The 16,067-nt window shown below is 45.0% G+C and overlaps 1 protein-coding gene across 1 annotated transcript in view; it reads left to right on the top strand.

The window, feature by feature from the left end:
* The window catches only part of VEPH1 (ventricular zone expressed PH domain containing 1), a 96,530-nt gene extending 80,826 nt beyond the window's left edge, over window positions 1–15,704 (top strand). Inside the window, exons 14-15 of the mRNA XM_030028909.2 lie at window positions 10,017–10,153; window positions 14,861–15,704. Of these exons, the coding sequence (XP_029884769.1) occupies window positions 10,017–10,153; window positions 14,861–15,097 (374 nt within the window). The 3' untranslated portion in view covers window positions 15,098–15,704. The remainder of the gene's footprint in view (window positions 1–10,016; window positions 10,154–14,860) is intronic.
* Window positions 15,705–16,067: the final 363 nt, after the last annotated feature.

The raw sequence follows: 16,067 nt of genomic DNA, 5'->3' as shown, positions 1-16,067 counted from the left end.
TTTTTGTAGCAAGCTATTGATTATGCTGGTAGGACAGCTGTATTGGAGCCAACAGACCAGATGAAGGTGGCAAAGGCAAACCTTGGGGGTGATGTGAGGCACCATTTCCTTGTTGATGCCATAGGTTTTGCTGATGACGCTAGTCTGGAGACCTCAAAGGACAGCTGACACCTTGCTTCCCTGTTGCTCTCCTGCCAAAGCACCATGTCCTCCAAGGAGAGGTCTAAGAAGGAAGGTCCTGGAAGCAGGACGCGGCACAGGCTGGTCCATGTGGCACAGCACCGCGGCTCTGCTGAGAGGAGCACCGTGTTGGGACTGGGATCTAGATCCCACCGGTACGACCAGTATAGAGCTGGTATTTTCAAATGGGTCTGAACTCAAGGCAAACGGCACTAAAAGGCTGCGACAGCAGGCAGCAATTCCCAGTGAGCTCTTCAGTACTCTTTGGTTAGCGCAACAAGAGCTTACGAAAGCGGGGAACGTCTCTGTACCGCTGACAAGAGGCTCTTGAGTCTGTTTGCAGAGCACTTGAGCAGACATCTCGAGTAGGGTAAACTGTATACTCTGTCTGACGCCGGCGGTCCTCGGGAGCGTAACGCCTGCCGTGGAGCTCGGCACGCCGCCTTTCCCACTTACTCATCGTTTCAGGCTGGTGAAAAATCACGTCTCAGCATTGTAGATAATAGATTTGGTGTTGCGATATCCCACAGAGATGAGGGAGAAGGCCACGTCTCTTCTAAGGGTTCACCGTTTCCCCTAGCTGCTGTGAGAAGGCTGCAATGAAATGCGTGTGCTGATCCCACTTCCCGGAGAGTGTAAATACATTTCTCCATTCACGCTCTGGGGTCAATGGAAGGGATGAACGCATTCAAAACTCTGCCCTACAGCCTGAGCGGTCTCCACCCGGCAGCACGGCGGTTCTCTCCTTCCCAAGAAGTGCCCAAATCTGCTCTGCGGGGAGATGTGCGAGCATGGGAGCACTTGGCCAGCCGGGCGAGGGGGGGCTGCCCTCATTGCCCCCCAACTGCGGAGGGTGATGGGAGCTCACCCAGCAGGCCTGGGCACAAATTAGACTTTCATTCCTATATGCTGATATTTATAGAGGCCTTTGTAAATCTAGTGCCTCCTCTAGAAGTGGAAAAACAAATGATTGGTTGTTTTTTTTTTTAGTTACCTTTTTTCTAGCTTGTGTCTGTATGATGTCAACTAAAGCCCAATGGAAAAAAAATGCAAATACAGCATTAAGGCGCTAAGTGAAATGCTACCTTCTCAGCAGACGCAATAACTTGAGACTTTGCTTTCTTGCATGGAGGATGCCTGGACATTTGGAAGAACGTTTTCCCTCCTCAAGCACGGCGGGCGCCGAGGGTGATACCTGGAGTTTGCAGGGTTATCGCTGCCCACAGGTCTGCCTGCCTCTCCCCTGTTCACAAAGGTTTCCAGCCTGTCCTCCTCCCTGCCTGGCCACCGGGCTGTCTCTTTGTCTCAATTTGTCTCAGTTTAAAGAAAATTTTGTAAGAAAAGCACATTGTGAATATCATGATTTGCTTCGCAGTTCTAAAAGCCTTCAGAAGACCAAGAAAATAAAGTATTGAATGGGTCATATGAAAGCTCAGGTGTAGGAAAGGAAAGTGGAAGATAGTGCTCAACGGAATAAAAATCTGCAGGTGAATGACAAATTCGCCTTAGTGTTGGTGATGCAGAGCTGTGGCAGCTGGGAAGAGTCATACCAGAGTGGGAAACACTCCAGGGTTTTTTGGGTTTATAAGATCTGACACAAGAAAGAGGATTCAGAGGTCTCCTTGCATTGGTAAGAAACGTAAAGGCTGTAAAACATCTTTATTTTCATTCCACGATGGGACAGACCCTTTGAAATCCCAAATATTTTAGAAAGACAAGAAAGTAATTTCTTCCTCTCAGCAATGCTGTTTACCAACTAAATTCTTCTTAAAGAAGGAATTCAGAGGCAAATTCTTCTTCTATTATTGTCTTTTGTTTTTTGTTAATGTTGGTTTTCGTTGCATTTTTTGGATGCCATGTTGCAAGATGCCATTTATCCTCCAGACTTAGGAAAGCATTATGCCTTAAAGCCTCGATCTTGCCTTAGGATGCCAGATTAATGATGGTTTTTTCGGATGTAGCTGGGAGGATTTTTGGAGCCGGACTACACTTGGAAACTGAGTTTGTGAGGAAAGAGGCAGTTATGCTTAGGCAATGTGGTGGGTGTACCCAAAGTGGCAATTAACCCAGAGAAAGTTTGAATATTTCTCATGCATTCTTCTGATTGCAAAGCATTTCTTATACAGCCATGCTTCTCCAGAAGTGCTGTTAAATCTCCCAAATTGTTTTTTTCCTGCCACTCAGGAAGAGCATTCCCACAAATCCCACTCATCTGCTCAAATACACGTATGTGCCCTGACTGTGCAGCTGGTCTCAGAGCTAGGAAAACCAGGTTACACTTTTTTTTTTTTTTTTTTTTTAAATGACAACCATTCAAGCACAGATACAAGACATTTGAAATTTTGGTAAATGCAGTGTGTGCCTCTTGTTAGGAAAAGCTGGCCTTTAAGAGCCTCATTTCAACATAACCTCCTGTATTGACAGTTGGCTTCACAAGCTCTTGCACAAAAAAATTCAGTAAAACCACTTGATAGCCGGAGAGGGAATTGCAGTACATTCCCTATTCTGGAAGCTTACAAAGAAATTGCAGTAATCCCTGTGGGCTGCAGAAGAGACATTGTGCCCATGGGCAATGATTCGGGTAAAACTGAGGGGTTTTTTTATGAATTCCTCTTTAAAAAAGCAATTCACTCAGAATAGCCTACACCATATTAACTTCTGAATACATTTATCTTTTGCTAGCAGTGGTGATTATCTAGTGAACTGAAATATCCCAGCTATAATGCTTGCTTGAAAATTATAAAAAGTGGCATTCAGTAATGTGCCCTTTCCAGGTTTTCAACAAAACCAAATGTGATGATTAATGAGAGAGAGTGAATCCATATTCCCTTAGGTTAATTGCATTTATCTTCATCTGCTTGCCACCCACACATTCCATTCTTTCAAGTTAATAGAGGTTTATTATCATTGAGATCATTCATGATTGGACTGAATTTTTGTGGATGATTCTATGTTTCATCAAATGCAAGATTGAATGCTTTGTTTTTTATCTGTCTTGAGTTCATCTTGGAAGAGTTTGGAGGTTTTTTTAACTTTTTATCCAGTACCCAAACTACTTAAAGCTTCATGCATTGTAGCTCTGCAGAGAAAGCAAGATACAATTAATAGAAAATAATTCCAATGGACACTTACATCAGCGGGTACTATTCAGGGTTAAATTGATTTTGGAGTTAGTGTGTCTATATTGAGACGGTTTAGGAAGCAATGGACATTACAGTAAATAATTTTTCATTTTGAGTTTGGGTAATATTTTTAGCCTCATTGTGTGTTCTGCAGGAAAAAAGCGATGAAAAATATACAGTAAATACAACCTTTTGAATCCTTTAACTCATTTTTTCAAGCTAAAGATCTCATTATACATACATGTCAGCATACCAGAACACAGAGTGATTTCAAACCCAGAGATGATGTGATCACCTAGTTTGACTTTGTATAAAACAATAGTCAAAGAATCTAGTCCAGTAATGCTTATATCAAAGAAATGTTTTCTCTTTGATCTGTATTACTTTTTCATATTTTTCTAAAGATGCCTAAACCTGATTTTTAAAAGTCAAGTGAAGGAGAACCCATGACATGCCCAAGTTGTTGCTCAGGTAATTTAACCACACTGTTAAAATGTGGGTTTATTTCTAGTCTATCTCTAAACACTGCATCACATTACGCCCTTCCCTGCTATGCAGAAGATCTCTATTTGTAGACTTCACCATGTCACATCTTGATCTTTGCTTGGGCAAATTAAGGAGAACACATGTCATTAGTTTCCCGTGATATGAATAATCATATGAAAGATCAGTCTTAAATAATTCTTCTATCACTTTCCTGAAGTCCTTTAATTTGTCCTTTTTCATGCAAGGTGAAGAAATCAAAACCAGACATAACTTTCCAATAATTAATATATGTATAAGGAATATGCACACGCCAATTGGCAGCTGATTGCATTTTAAAAAAAATCTTCTAACTGTATTAGAAGTGCAGATGCTTCTTTCAAATAAGCTTGCTCTGTGCCATGGAAAGCAGTGGGAGTCACCAGCTACTGCATTTGGGTTTGGGAAGAGTTCAGACAGAAGAGTAAATCTCTGCATTTCTGAGGCAGGATGGATTTACTCATGATGTCCTTTGCTCCGTGCACTTACTCCTACTCTGCACACAGCAGGTATGGAATGGCTACGGTGGTGACCGAGTAGAATCCCAATGGGGATTGGGACAGGCTTCCCCAAGGGGTTTGGGGGCTGAGGCTCTTGGCCCGTGAGGAGGGGCTGAGGGACAAGAGCTGGTGCAGGCAGGGCTGAAGGGCGACTCCGTAGTTGTCTGTCCGTAACTACAAGGAGGTCATCAAGAAGACAGAGCCAGGCTCTTTTCGGTGGTGTGTGGTGGGAGGGCAAGAGATAACAGGCATAAATTGGAAGAGGAGAGGTTCAGACTGCCTACGAGGGAAAACTTTCCCACCATGAGGACGATCAAGCATTGGAACAGCATGCCTAGAGATGATGTTGAGATTTTCAAGTCCTGGATGGATAAATCCATGAGCAACCTAGTCTGACCCCATAGGTGACCTTGCTTTGAGCAGGAGGTTGGTTGAGAGACCTCTTCAGCTCTCTTCCAGCTGAATTATTCTGTGATTCTGTGAAGTTAACCACAATGAAAATAAGCAAAAGGACTTAGAAAAATATTGGAAAATAGCTTCATTCTTATCTTTCATGGATCTTTTTCTTCTAATCAGGCCCTCAGACATACTGGCATCAGATTCATTACGACGACTTTGGAAGCTGACATCAGAATTCCCCATGGGCTTCTTTGTGGATGTACACGAGAAGTGCTCTGTTAGCATTGCTTCCAGCCACCGTGTGCTTAAAGAGAGATCAGCGTTTCTTTAGTAAATCCTGGTTTTGAAAGATTTTGGCCATAAGAATCCACTTTCGGCCAAAACTGCACATTCACTTTCTCTCTCATGTTGCATTCCTGACCACCAACCATCTCGGTATCTTCTGGTCTCTGAACTTTTTGTGCTTTACACCTTCTTAGTTTGGGTTAAAGCATGTTTGTACTGCACTGGAATCAGTATCGTGGCCATTCCTGCGGGACCAGGAGCCAGGCAGATGCACAAGACCCAACCACTGAGCAATTGTCTTTTCATATCAAGTCCTTCTTTTGCTGTATCTAGATGTTTATACAGCTGTCATCATGCTCTGAAAGTCACTGTGCACATTATGAATTCTTTATTGTTATCATGTAGGAGTAAAAATTCTTTTCCTGTCCTATCTTTGTCATTTTTTATTAAAGTCAAGTTTTCTCCTCTTTCTTTTATGCACACTCCAGGAAAGCTTGCTACCTGGTGCTGCTGGTTTGAGTTTCTCAGATTCACAGCTCTTTGCTCTCTGTCTCTCACTGGGTAGACTTTGTCATAGCGGTTCTGACACTTCATCTTGGGAGACGATATGGAGCCGTGCCCTGTTATTATCACCCACATGCTACTGAGATGGTAATTTCCTGACACCAAACTGCATATTCTCATAGTGAGAAAACATCCTCCACCAAGAGAGTTCACATGTGAGTGGCAAATTATGGGAATGACAGGGATATTACCCTGTACATCATTAAGTTAGAAATTTGATGAGGCATTTGCACAATAAGCAAAATATTAGCTTAGATGCTGTTTAAAACCAATTATAAAAATTTAAAACTGTTTATCTGTTCTCACAAATCTGACAAATTATAATGCTGATTTTATAAATGGTGAACAAAGTCACCAGAAGATGAAGTGGCCGATACAAGAGCACCAGGACTTGTACTTGGACCTGGTGCCGGCCCTGTGGGACTGTCCTTTTGCTCAGCTCCCAAAGAGGAATGACTCTTAAGAATGACTGTTATGGGTAACCCAGCAAATCTCAGCTGCAGAAATGCCAGATAATACCTGATACAGCCTTAGAAAGCTGTTTAGGAAGAAAAACAGCCGTTTGTTCCCAGTACATTTCCCCCATGAAGCTGCTGTTGGCAGTTGGTGTCCCCTCTTACAGGACATCAGTGCAGCCACAGCCAGAAATGACCACACGGTCCTGCTCGGGTGAAAAAGCCAAGGCTCGTCTCAAGTCTGATGGACCCTTTTTTTTTTTTTTTTTTCAGAAACAAGTTTATCTAAAAAAAAAACCCACAGCTTTTTCCTTGCTCAAAATGGATTATTGTTTTTTCCAGTACTTTTTTGTTCAGTGGCATTTGATGATATCTTGTGTGCAGCTTTTTACCTCTGTAAGCTGGATTTCAGCTGCTTTCTGCTCTGTTTGAACAAGGTTAGTTGTTATTAGGGAGCTTTGCCACGGGGTATTGTTTCTCTTGTCTAGAAAATGGGTATTGTGCCCATGCAGGATTTTTTTGCCATCAATTCATCAGCAGTTAATTCTACGTGTTTTATATAAGTGTAAATTCAGCATAGACTGCGTGGCACGAGGCTCCTTCACAAAGGCATCTGCCCTGGACCAGTGCCTCAGAAACCCACGTCAGGGAGGCAGAGGGATCCAGCCCAAAATCCATCATTTTGGGTGTTGTTCCCGTGCACATCCCCGGCAGCAGACCAGGGCACAGAGGCAGGACAGAGGCTGCCAGCGGCCACCTTCTGCAAAGAGCTATCGCAGAAGCACCACGTCACTGCACGTCATAACATCCTCATGGCCAAGGAAGACTTTAAACCCCCTCAGCTTTGCATTTTCTTGGTCCCATTTCCAGGATTTTCACATAAACTGAATATTTATTTGAAAACAGTCCTCACCCTGGCCACGCTTCTCTGAAAGGCTGGGGATAAAAGATTGTCAGTTGAGGAAATCTCTAAAACAAGTGAAAATGTGTATCTGTAGTAGTTCTGAGAACGATATTTAAGACAATTGCAAAGTTTTTATTAAGGGACACATAGTAAAATGTGGCTCTGTCCCACTAAGGAGTGTGTTGTGCAATGGGTGCAGCCCCAAACCAGCTTCGCTGTAAATTTGTGCCGTTTTGCAGTGGCAGAAATTACGCAGGGAGAGAGCAAGCCTCTGTTTTACTTTGTCCCGTGCCAGTTTGGGTGGTGTAACGCACTGGTGCTGGCATGCAGATATATGGAAAAGAGCTGCTGCATCGAGCAGCGGGCTGCGAGGAGCAGAGCATGACCTGGCTTTGTCATGGAAATCACAGCTGCAGTTCCCCGTCGAAGCTGAAACTTGGCCACCCCCCCTTTCCATTCAGTCCATCTCCTTCCAAAAACTCCCTATCTACAGAGACAGAAATATTTATAGTCTTTCTTGAGGAAATTGAAATAGTACACACTGAAGACCCCCAAAGCCTGCCTCTCTGCCAACATAAACAAAGCTGGGGAAAAAATACATTCTTTATCTAAATCTGATGCATTATATTTGCATTGTTTGTTTTTCCTCTACCAGACAGGAGGTAGTGAAGAGAGGTATGTGTCCAAAAAGCTATAAAGCCTTTAAAACCCCAGGTGCTACCTTGGCCACCCCACTCACCTCGCGTCCTTAGCATCACACCAACCTACTGCATTTTGGGCTCTGAAAGGCTCATGCACAGACAAAAGCAAACACTTTTGAGCAAAAGCGTTACTGGATAAACTTTCGTGCTAAGGTATGTGAGTACGGCCAGCCAGAGGATAACTGACCGTCTGACAGATGCTGGGAAGGGTTCCAAGGCAAACAGCACATCAAAAAACATCCGTTCTCAGACTGCTTACGCCTTGGACTGCTCTTCAGTCTATCTGATCCATCATGTCCTGTCTATCCATGTAAAAATAGAAGAGAAAGAAAAAAGAAACCCAGCCGTGGTATTAGAGAATTTTTAAATTGTTTGCTCCATACACAAAGGGCAGTGGCTCGAGCTTGCTCTGCGGTTGTGGTTTAAAGCCCATGGTGATCCCCTTGGTTGCTGGGCTTTTCTTGTGCTGGAAAATTCCTTTTTGCGTGCAAGGTTTGGGAATGCTCTTCCAGCTCCCAAAACCTCGCGTGCTTCTAGCCGAGGTAAGTGCCAGTGAATATTGATCACAGGTGAGCACCGTGGTCACAGGGCTGGTGGTAGAAGTGGCCACAACCTTATAAACACGCTGTAAATGAAAGCACAAGGCTTCCCAATATTCACGCAGTGCTTTGAATTCTGAAAATAATTTTAAATATAGCAATAATTTTGCAATAAGGGAAAAAAAGGGTTTCTTTCCCTTTCCTAGAGACTTTATTTGGTTTTTATTTTTAAGGGAATTGATTGAAGGAAAATCTGTAGTGGCAAACATAAGTTATTTTTCTAAGGCAACTTGAAGCCACTTTTCAGGCCACTATAGAAGATGAACGGACTGGAAAGTGGCTGAGCTGCAGGTAAGGTAGCTGAGCGTGTCTGTATTCCTGCTTCCATGTTGATTACAGTCATTACAGTTATTGAACTCTATACATTTTAGATTATTCTTGGGTAATGTGCTGTAGCGCAGGTCATCAGCGGGGGGGACAGAAGCTTTTGCGTCTCTCCTTCTCCTCCTTCCTTGTCTTTGCCTTGGGCAGAGTTACCCACCCTTGTATTTGAAGTAGGCTCTGTAAGGGCGGCGTTTAGGTGAACACATGGCAGAAATGCTGGTTTAGCTCTTACCGCCCAGGGCACAGGCGAGGCAGTGTTATTGGCCAATGACACGCTAATAGTTTGTAAGTAAATTTTGCCATAAGATGGTAAAAACATCCATGTCCTCAATGGGTAACATGATGAAATGACCCTGACTGTTCCTGAGGGAGCAGGACAGACACCGGGTCCCTGGGGGCTGAGCTGTGAGTTCCTCCGGCCTTTGGCAGTCCACATGTCAAAATAAATTGTGTTATTTTAGAAATGCAAAAATGATAGAAATTAGCACATTCCCAACTGGTCAGTGCTGTGAGATTTACAGGATGTAAGTAACTCTGGGTTTGTCGTAAGGATTATTTTTTACAAAATGGATTGCTAATGTTAAATGACTTTTGAAATATTCCTGAAGTGAAAACTAGAAAAGATAATAAAGATTTAACAGGGAGTGACCTCTACAAAATGCAGGGCTAGATTGTTTCTCGAACACTGGATAAGGGAGGGCTGATAATAAATGCATCCCTTTCCCAAGGGAAGAAGGAGTTGAGTCTCAGAAGGGTGAGGAAGGGAAGGGTCATGTCTGGGAAACAAAGCCCTGGGACTCACCAACCCCTTTCTCAGCAAAAAGTCACACTTCTGGGCTGGAATTACCTACAAGAGGTTGGCAGTTGTTCCAGTGGGATGGCACCTGGTCTCTCAGCCTCACGCACGCATCCCACTTCTGGCTCTTAATTCCTTCTCCGTAGGGCTGCTGCTGCGATGAAGCAAGCTATTGCAGTTAATGGAGAGTGATATCCTCAAAATATTCCTATCCATAATACTCCACAGCAGGAACATAACTGTACCGAGCTCTGTAGTGTGGATTAAAGCCTTAGAGACAACATAAATAACTACTTTCAATTCCATGAAATTAAAAATTATTACTTATAATACAACAGTTGGGAGGCGTGATGGTGGGGAGAAGCGCGTGATGGTGGGGAGAAGTACGTGATGGCTAAGGGAGCAGAAAAAGTGATGGACTTTTGGATGGATGAGGAGTCCGAGCTGTCAGCTCCATCTGCTAGGCCTCCCAAGCAAATATGACTAAGGGCTGAAATGTCTTTCTGAAGTGACAGCTGAATGCTTGAGGTCGGGAGGAATGCGGTCTTGGAGCTGACACAGCTAAACTGCAAAATAACTTTTCTGCATCGCAGCAAAAGCCTGGCTTTCAGCTGGGGCAAAGGGAGGACAGAAATAACCCCCGCGTTGTGTGTTCACCTCCGCAGTTGTAAATCAGGATGGCCAACCTCTGATTGAAGGCAAGCTTAAAGAGAAGCAAGTCCGGTGGAAGTTTATCAAAAGGTGGAAAACTCGCTACTTCACTCTGGCTGGCAACCAGCTGCTTTTTCGGAAAGGAAAATCTGTAAGTCGGAAGACCATCAGTTTGATTTCTCTCTTTCCCCCCTCCCCAGCACCATTCCCCAGAGGTTTTTACCGCTCAGCTTTGCCCGTGGTCTCTGTACGCTGCGTGGCTAACTTCAGCCACGGGGTTGCTCACCAGCTTGGGTTATATTTTTCTCTCTGGATCAAGAGCGTGAGGTTTTCGAGAGTGCTCAGCGTCAGACTGGCGCTGCTCTTGCTCAGCCAACAAACGCCCAGGGCTCAGCGCTGCGACTCAGTAATTTACACCCTGCTAGCTGGTGACCTGTGCCTGAGCATCGTCCCCTCTGCCTCGAGGCATCCCAGGGCCACCTCTCAGGTATTGCAAAAGCTTCTGTTCCTGAAGGAAGTACAGTGGGTTAAAAAAATCGTTTCCAGTCTTGACCAGTGATTCTTTATTTCCTTGAATAAACACAAATTCAATAAATTCTGCTCAGGTAAATATACTTTTTCCACTTGCAAAGCGCATGGCATGGGACAGCGAGGTATGTAGCGGCCACAGCCAACGTGCTGCAAGCGAGCTGTCATTTCTGGGTCCCCAGTTTTCATGGGACCAGCAGTGTTTGCTGGGGAGATGGTTGTTCAGCACCTCTGGAAAGTCAGGCCCTTCTGAACACCTCAGGGCAGTCTCCAAAGTCAAGCAACTGCTCACCTTTCTTGAAAGGCTTGCCTGTTTTTGTACATTAATAACTGTTCTTCAGATGACAGCATTATAATTGGTGTTATACGTGCAGGAAATACACTTGTGTATATAGAGCAAGGTGATGCTAAAATGCTTTTCTCGCAGAGGAACAGAGGGCTTTTTGCTTTCACTTCTACCCTCATCTAAATTCAGAGAAATTCTGTTGAAATTTCTGTGAAATTGTTTGAAATTTATACCGATAGGACTCAGAGACAAGTGTGTCCCAGGGCGTGGAAGAGCAGGTAACTGAATCCAGTCCTCATTAGTTATTACTTCTCAGTTATGAGAAACTCATTTTCTTCAGCTTTTTGCAATGAGCATTATCAAACATTGTGCAAAATAGTCTACTTATTTTTGTTACAAGAGCTCTCTGTTAAATAATCCAGGAATAGCAGCATCTTCCAACTATAGCCAAACCTTAATATTTCTGGTAAATAATCTTTATTTTTATAGAAACTTAGTAAAGCTTTTTAAGCTTCCCAAATGGCTTTCTGAGCCCCTTCCTATAAGAAATACAACAGGGTGTCCTGCCTAGGAGGAACACGTGCCTTTTGTGGGACAATACAATCCTTCTAAAAGCAGGTAGTTCAGGAAGCAGCCTTTTCCTTACTTTCTAGTGACTTTTTCTGATGTTTTGGTTGAGATTCTGAAGACGGTTTAATCTATACATGTCCCATAGCTGCAGCTCAGTACTGGCTGATGCTCACTTTTGAAAGAGTGTCAGAATAATTGTCATTTTTTAGCAAGTTGATTGGCTTATAGAAATGTATTTAACAGAATGGCTTTAATTAGCTCTCCAAACAAGCCAGGCATAAGGCACAACAGAATACCTTGATTACTCCTGGGATGCAGTCACCTGCTTAGATTTGCATTCTCCGTGCTCCCTGTGTTCACGTGGTGACCGTACAATGCACCGCAGGTGGGTGAAGCTGGCAGATTAGATTGTTGACCAGCAGATTTTGCAAAACAGCGTAATTCATATAGATTAACTTTCCCTTTTTAACTGGCAAACTCGAGGCTGCTTTGCTTTTTTTTGAAGTTGAACACAAATACCTGGACTGGTTCGTCAGCGTAGCAGGCTGGCGTCCAGCCGCCCCCGGGACAGCAGCAGGGTTATTGCGCCTGGTAATCAGTCTTTCAAGCTGGTGCGTTATATCCTGTTACTTCTACATTTTTGGCCTAAATTTGAGAGTCAAGTTAACCATTGCTTGGGTTGCAGCCTGGAGCAACCCCGAGCCCACCGGTTTAGGTCGCACGCGTGCCCTGGGTTGACTGTTGCAGACACCAAACACAAAATTTTAAGCCCTTTAAGCAGGGCTGGAGGTCTGAAGCTTCACAGAAGTGGTTTTGGACAATAAAAGCATGTGATTTTCAGATCTCACAGGAGGTCTGCTCCTGCACACCTCCGGCACCCGGCGGGACGACCAGCCCCGCGCCTCGCTGGCCGGGGACGGGTGCCGAAAGCTTCGCAAGCGCGGGGCTACAGGCTGTGACCAGCCAAAGCGGTGGTAGAGGCTCCTGCCCGGCTCTGTCTGGTGCTTGTTTCAGTCTTCGAGGCCGGACGGAGCTTGCCTGGCCGAGCACGACAGCTCTGCCCCATCATCTCTGGCGTTGCAGAGCAGGGCTGGGTGCTGCGTGGGTGTTTGGACTTCACATGCTGCTCACTTAAAAATACAAACCTAACACAGAGGAGGTATTGTGAGATGGCCAGCTGGCTGTGCCTGCTTATTCCTGGAGCCCCACCACGAACCCTCCCTTCGTCAAGTAACCATGTGGACAATATTTGCTCTGTGTAAGCAACTGTATGGCCAGTGGGTAAAGGGGAGGCAGGAGAAAACCAAAATATAAGAGGTCCAAAAAAGAGCCACATCCTAAACTCCTGGAAAATTGTGGTAAATTCCTTCCACAGAAATGTGCCTAGGGTACAATCAACTTTCTTTAGCAACTTGAGGTCAAATGTTGTGTGGTAATGAAGGGAGTATATATTTTTGCTAGGTACGCTTCTAAGTATAAGGATCTAGCTCACGGGGTGCAAAGTTTTCGTTCTCGAGTCTATTGTTGCTTTGCATTTTCCGTGATAAAATTTTCATAATGTTTATCCCAGGTCAGATTTCAGTGCAGAGCCAGTTAACACTGTCGATAAAGCCTTAATTGGTGTTTGTGGACGCAGGGGAGGGTGTGCCACTGCTGTGGTCCTGTGGTCGTGCGTGGGGAACCAACGATGGCTCTGGAAACATTTGTTCCCATGTGAAGTTAGAGATGAACTTCATTGTTCATGGAAAGTCGTTTGGTCAGAACTGAACATTTTAGTGGGAAATTATCCATTTAAAGAAAACCTCTCACATGTGGAATAGGATCCCTGATAAAAAATGAATGAGGCAGACAAATAAAAGTTCCACCCCAGAACGAGCAACAGCAACACGAGGGGATGGAGCTGTGCCGGGAGGATGACGGCTCTGCGCCGTCCCTGCCGTTCGCAGCCCAGGGACCTCCCGTGTCCCGGAGGGGTCCGTCTGCTCACCCAGCCGCTGGCGCTGCCGAGGGGTCTCTTGCCGGAGAGCTGCTCCGGTCAAGGGATGGACTTCAGTGCTGTTTTGAGTTAGAGAGGAGGGGATTGCCCAGGCAAGTGCCCGTGGCACTTCAGGAACGTAGGAGAGCTTGACTGTAAATAATACATATGTATACAATACAGAAGAGCTCCAAAAGTTGGGAAACGCATCCTGGGTATTCATTATGGATGTGGAAAAATGGCAGGTCAGTGGTAATGGTAGGGGACTATCAAATCCCAGAGGGGAACCGCAGCCATTGGGCTTAGGACTTCTTTTGGATGGTCTTTTCAGATGAGCTTTTCCTTAGAAGAGTAAAATGTTCCTGGTTCTTTCCCAGAAGGACTGAGACATTATTGCAGCAGAAGTGTCCCTGCCCAGTTCTGGTCCTGCGTTTCAGAGCTGGCCTGCCGGGAGAGCAGACGATGCTGGGGCAGGCAGAGCAGGTCCGGAGACAGCAGCTCCCACACTGCAGCCTCTCCCCAGTCATGCTCAGCTCCTGCAAGATAATTAGCCACTAATTCTCACTCGGATCAGTCCAGACCTTTCCTGTAGGATAGGCACAGAAAGCTTTTGGAAAATCTGCCTTGCTCCTCTTGGTAAAAAGTGTAAGAAGCTCAATAGAAGAAACATAAAATATTCTGGAGGAGTCAGGGCCTTGGGCTTAAACTTCTCACCTAGAGACCCAATTTGTACATTTTTAATGAGCTCACGAACCTCTTCTCCCGCAGGAAACTTCCATGATTTTGTACAACTACCTCTTATGCTTCCTGCATCATATTTCTTACAATGACACTAAGATTTCCTAGACTTACCTACTTTATACGTTTTCAAACAAAACTGCAACTGAGCCATCCCGTATTCTACATTCCCCATGGAGAAATGCCATGATTTCCCTCACATTCCTGGGTCAGACTCAAGGTATCCCTTCTGTTTTCAAAACCAGCAAAAGGAGTTCCTGCTTCCATTTTCGGGTGGAGACTCTGAGAAGGGAAACAACTTACCACTGCTTAAGAGAAGACAGCTTTCTTCAGTCCCCAAGGACTGGCTGATTTTTGTACCTAGGAAGTATTTGCAATTGGGACCAGTTGTGCCCGGCACCGTTATTAAAAGCCAGAGAAAGGAAGATCCAAGCCCATGTTAACAGCTGAAGCTGGAACTAAAAAGTACAGATGCTGAGGGGGAAGAGCTCATGGGCATCAGCGTGGACCCTTGGCCGTTGGGTGCCGTAGACCATGACAGCCCATGAAAGCCCATGGCGTTCAGTAGGGGAGTGTGGCACCGCGTGGGGGTGGGAAGGGGCGTTCTAACTCCCCTAAGGCATTTTTGGGAAGTGGCCATCAGTGTGTTTGCCCACACGAGCAATGTTTACAAGCCCAGCTCTAGAGACATCAACTGTTTGCTAAGGTGGTGGAAGCTCTACTAGATGAACTTGGTTTTGTCTGTCTTCCCTCTGTTTCAGAAAGATGACCCCGACGACTGCCCCATCGAGCTCAGCAAGGTGCAGAGCGTTAAAGTGGTGGCAAAGAAGCGCAGGGACCGCAGTCTGCCCCGAGCCTTTGAGATCTTCACCGACAGCAAGACCTACGTTTTCAAGGCCAAAGACGAGAAGAACGCCGAGGAGTGGCTTCAGTGCATCAACGTCGCCGTCGCCCAGGCTAAAGAGCGGGAGAGCCGAGAGGCCACCACCTACCTGTAGAGCTGCGGGCACCTCCGTGGCCATGCCAGAAAACCAAACGTGTCTGGGACCGCTCCGGCGCAGAGCATCCCACTGCCGTACCGTGGACCTCTTTTACCTGCAAAAGCCCCGTCGGCTCCGGGATCATGGGAAACTGTGGGGAAGACGGGGTGTTAGCATGGGCTAGGGAGAGCTTTGTCCAGGGCGAGAGGTCTACGGCATCAATAACGCTACCCGGTGATGGCGTGCCACCATGCGGGAGTGCTCCCTGGCACTGGGACGTTGGCTGGTGTGGAAGCAGCTTCCACGTCCCTGTGTGAAATGCAGTTTTTTGTCTTCAGCCTAATGGCCTGCAAGCCAGGAGACGTGGTTAGAAACGAACCTGGACCCCATCCCCTCAGCCTTTGCTTCTGAGATGCACAAGGTCTCGGTGGCTTGAATGCCGAGAGCATTCGAGTGCGTAAGGACTTCTGCTTTCCTCAATCACTTTCTGTCTGTAAAAGGATAATTTTCCTTCTTATTTAATCTCAGTGTACTTTATCCTTTTACTGTTTATATGTGTCTGTGGAAAAAATCAAATTTGCTGCTTCTTTCAGGTTTGAAATTGAGCCATTTTAAAGATTTAATACTGCTGAAAAATAATTTTAAATACTTAACTGTTTTGATTTCCCCTCTTTTTCCTGCTTTTTCTCCCCTTCAATGTAATTTTTAAAATTTATTTTCCTTTTTTTCTTTAATTGCCTTTTCTGTTCTGTAACTTTTCAAAATTGCTCTAGAACTGGAAAATTCCCAGTTTGGTTGATTTTCTTGGTCACTCTCAAATGATTCCAAAGTGGAGGAAGTGCTGTAGAAAAGACTGAAAGCAAAAAAGGAAAAGAGGGGGAAAAAAAGAATGAGAAGTCTGCAAGTGAAGAAATGAACTCAGAGATCATTCAGGGCTGAGTAGGAATAAAATTTGAAATTTTCCAACCTAGAAAAATGTATCTTTTGC

Source organism: Aquila chrysaetos, chromosome 10, assembly GCF_900496995.4.
Source record: "Aquila chrysaetos chrysaetos chromosome 10, bAquChr1.4, whole genome shotgun sequence".
Classification (NCBI taxonomy): domain Eukaryota; kingdom Metazoa; phylum Chordata; class Aves; order Accipitriformes; family Accipitridae; genus Aquila; species Aquila chrysaetos.
The sequence above is the reverse complement of the archived record's forward strand: the minus strand, read 5'-3'. Positions and strand labels throughout refer to the sequence as shown.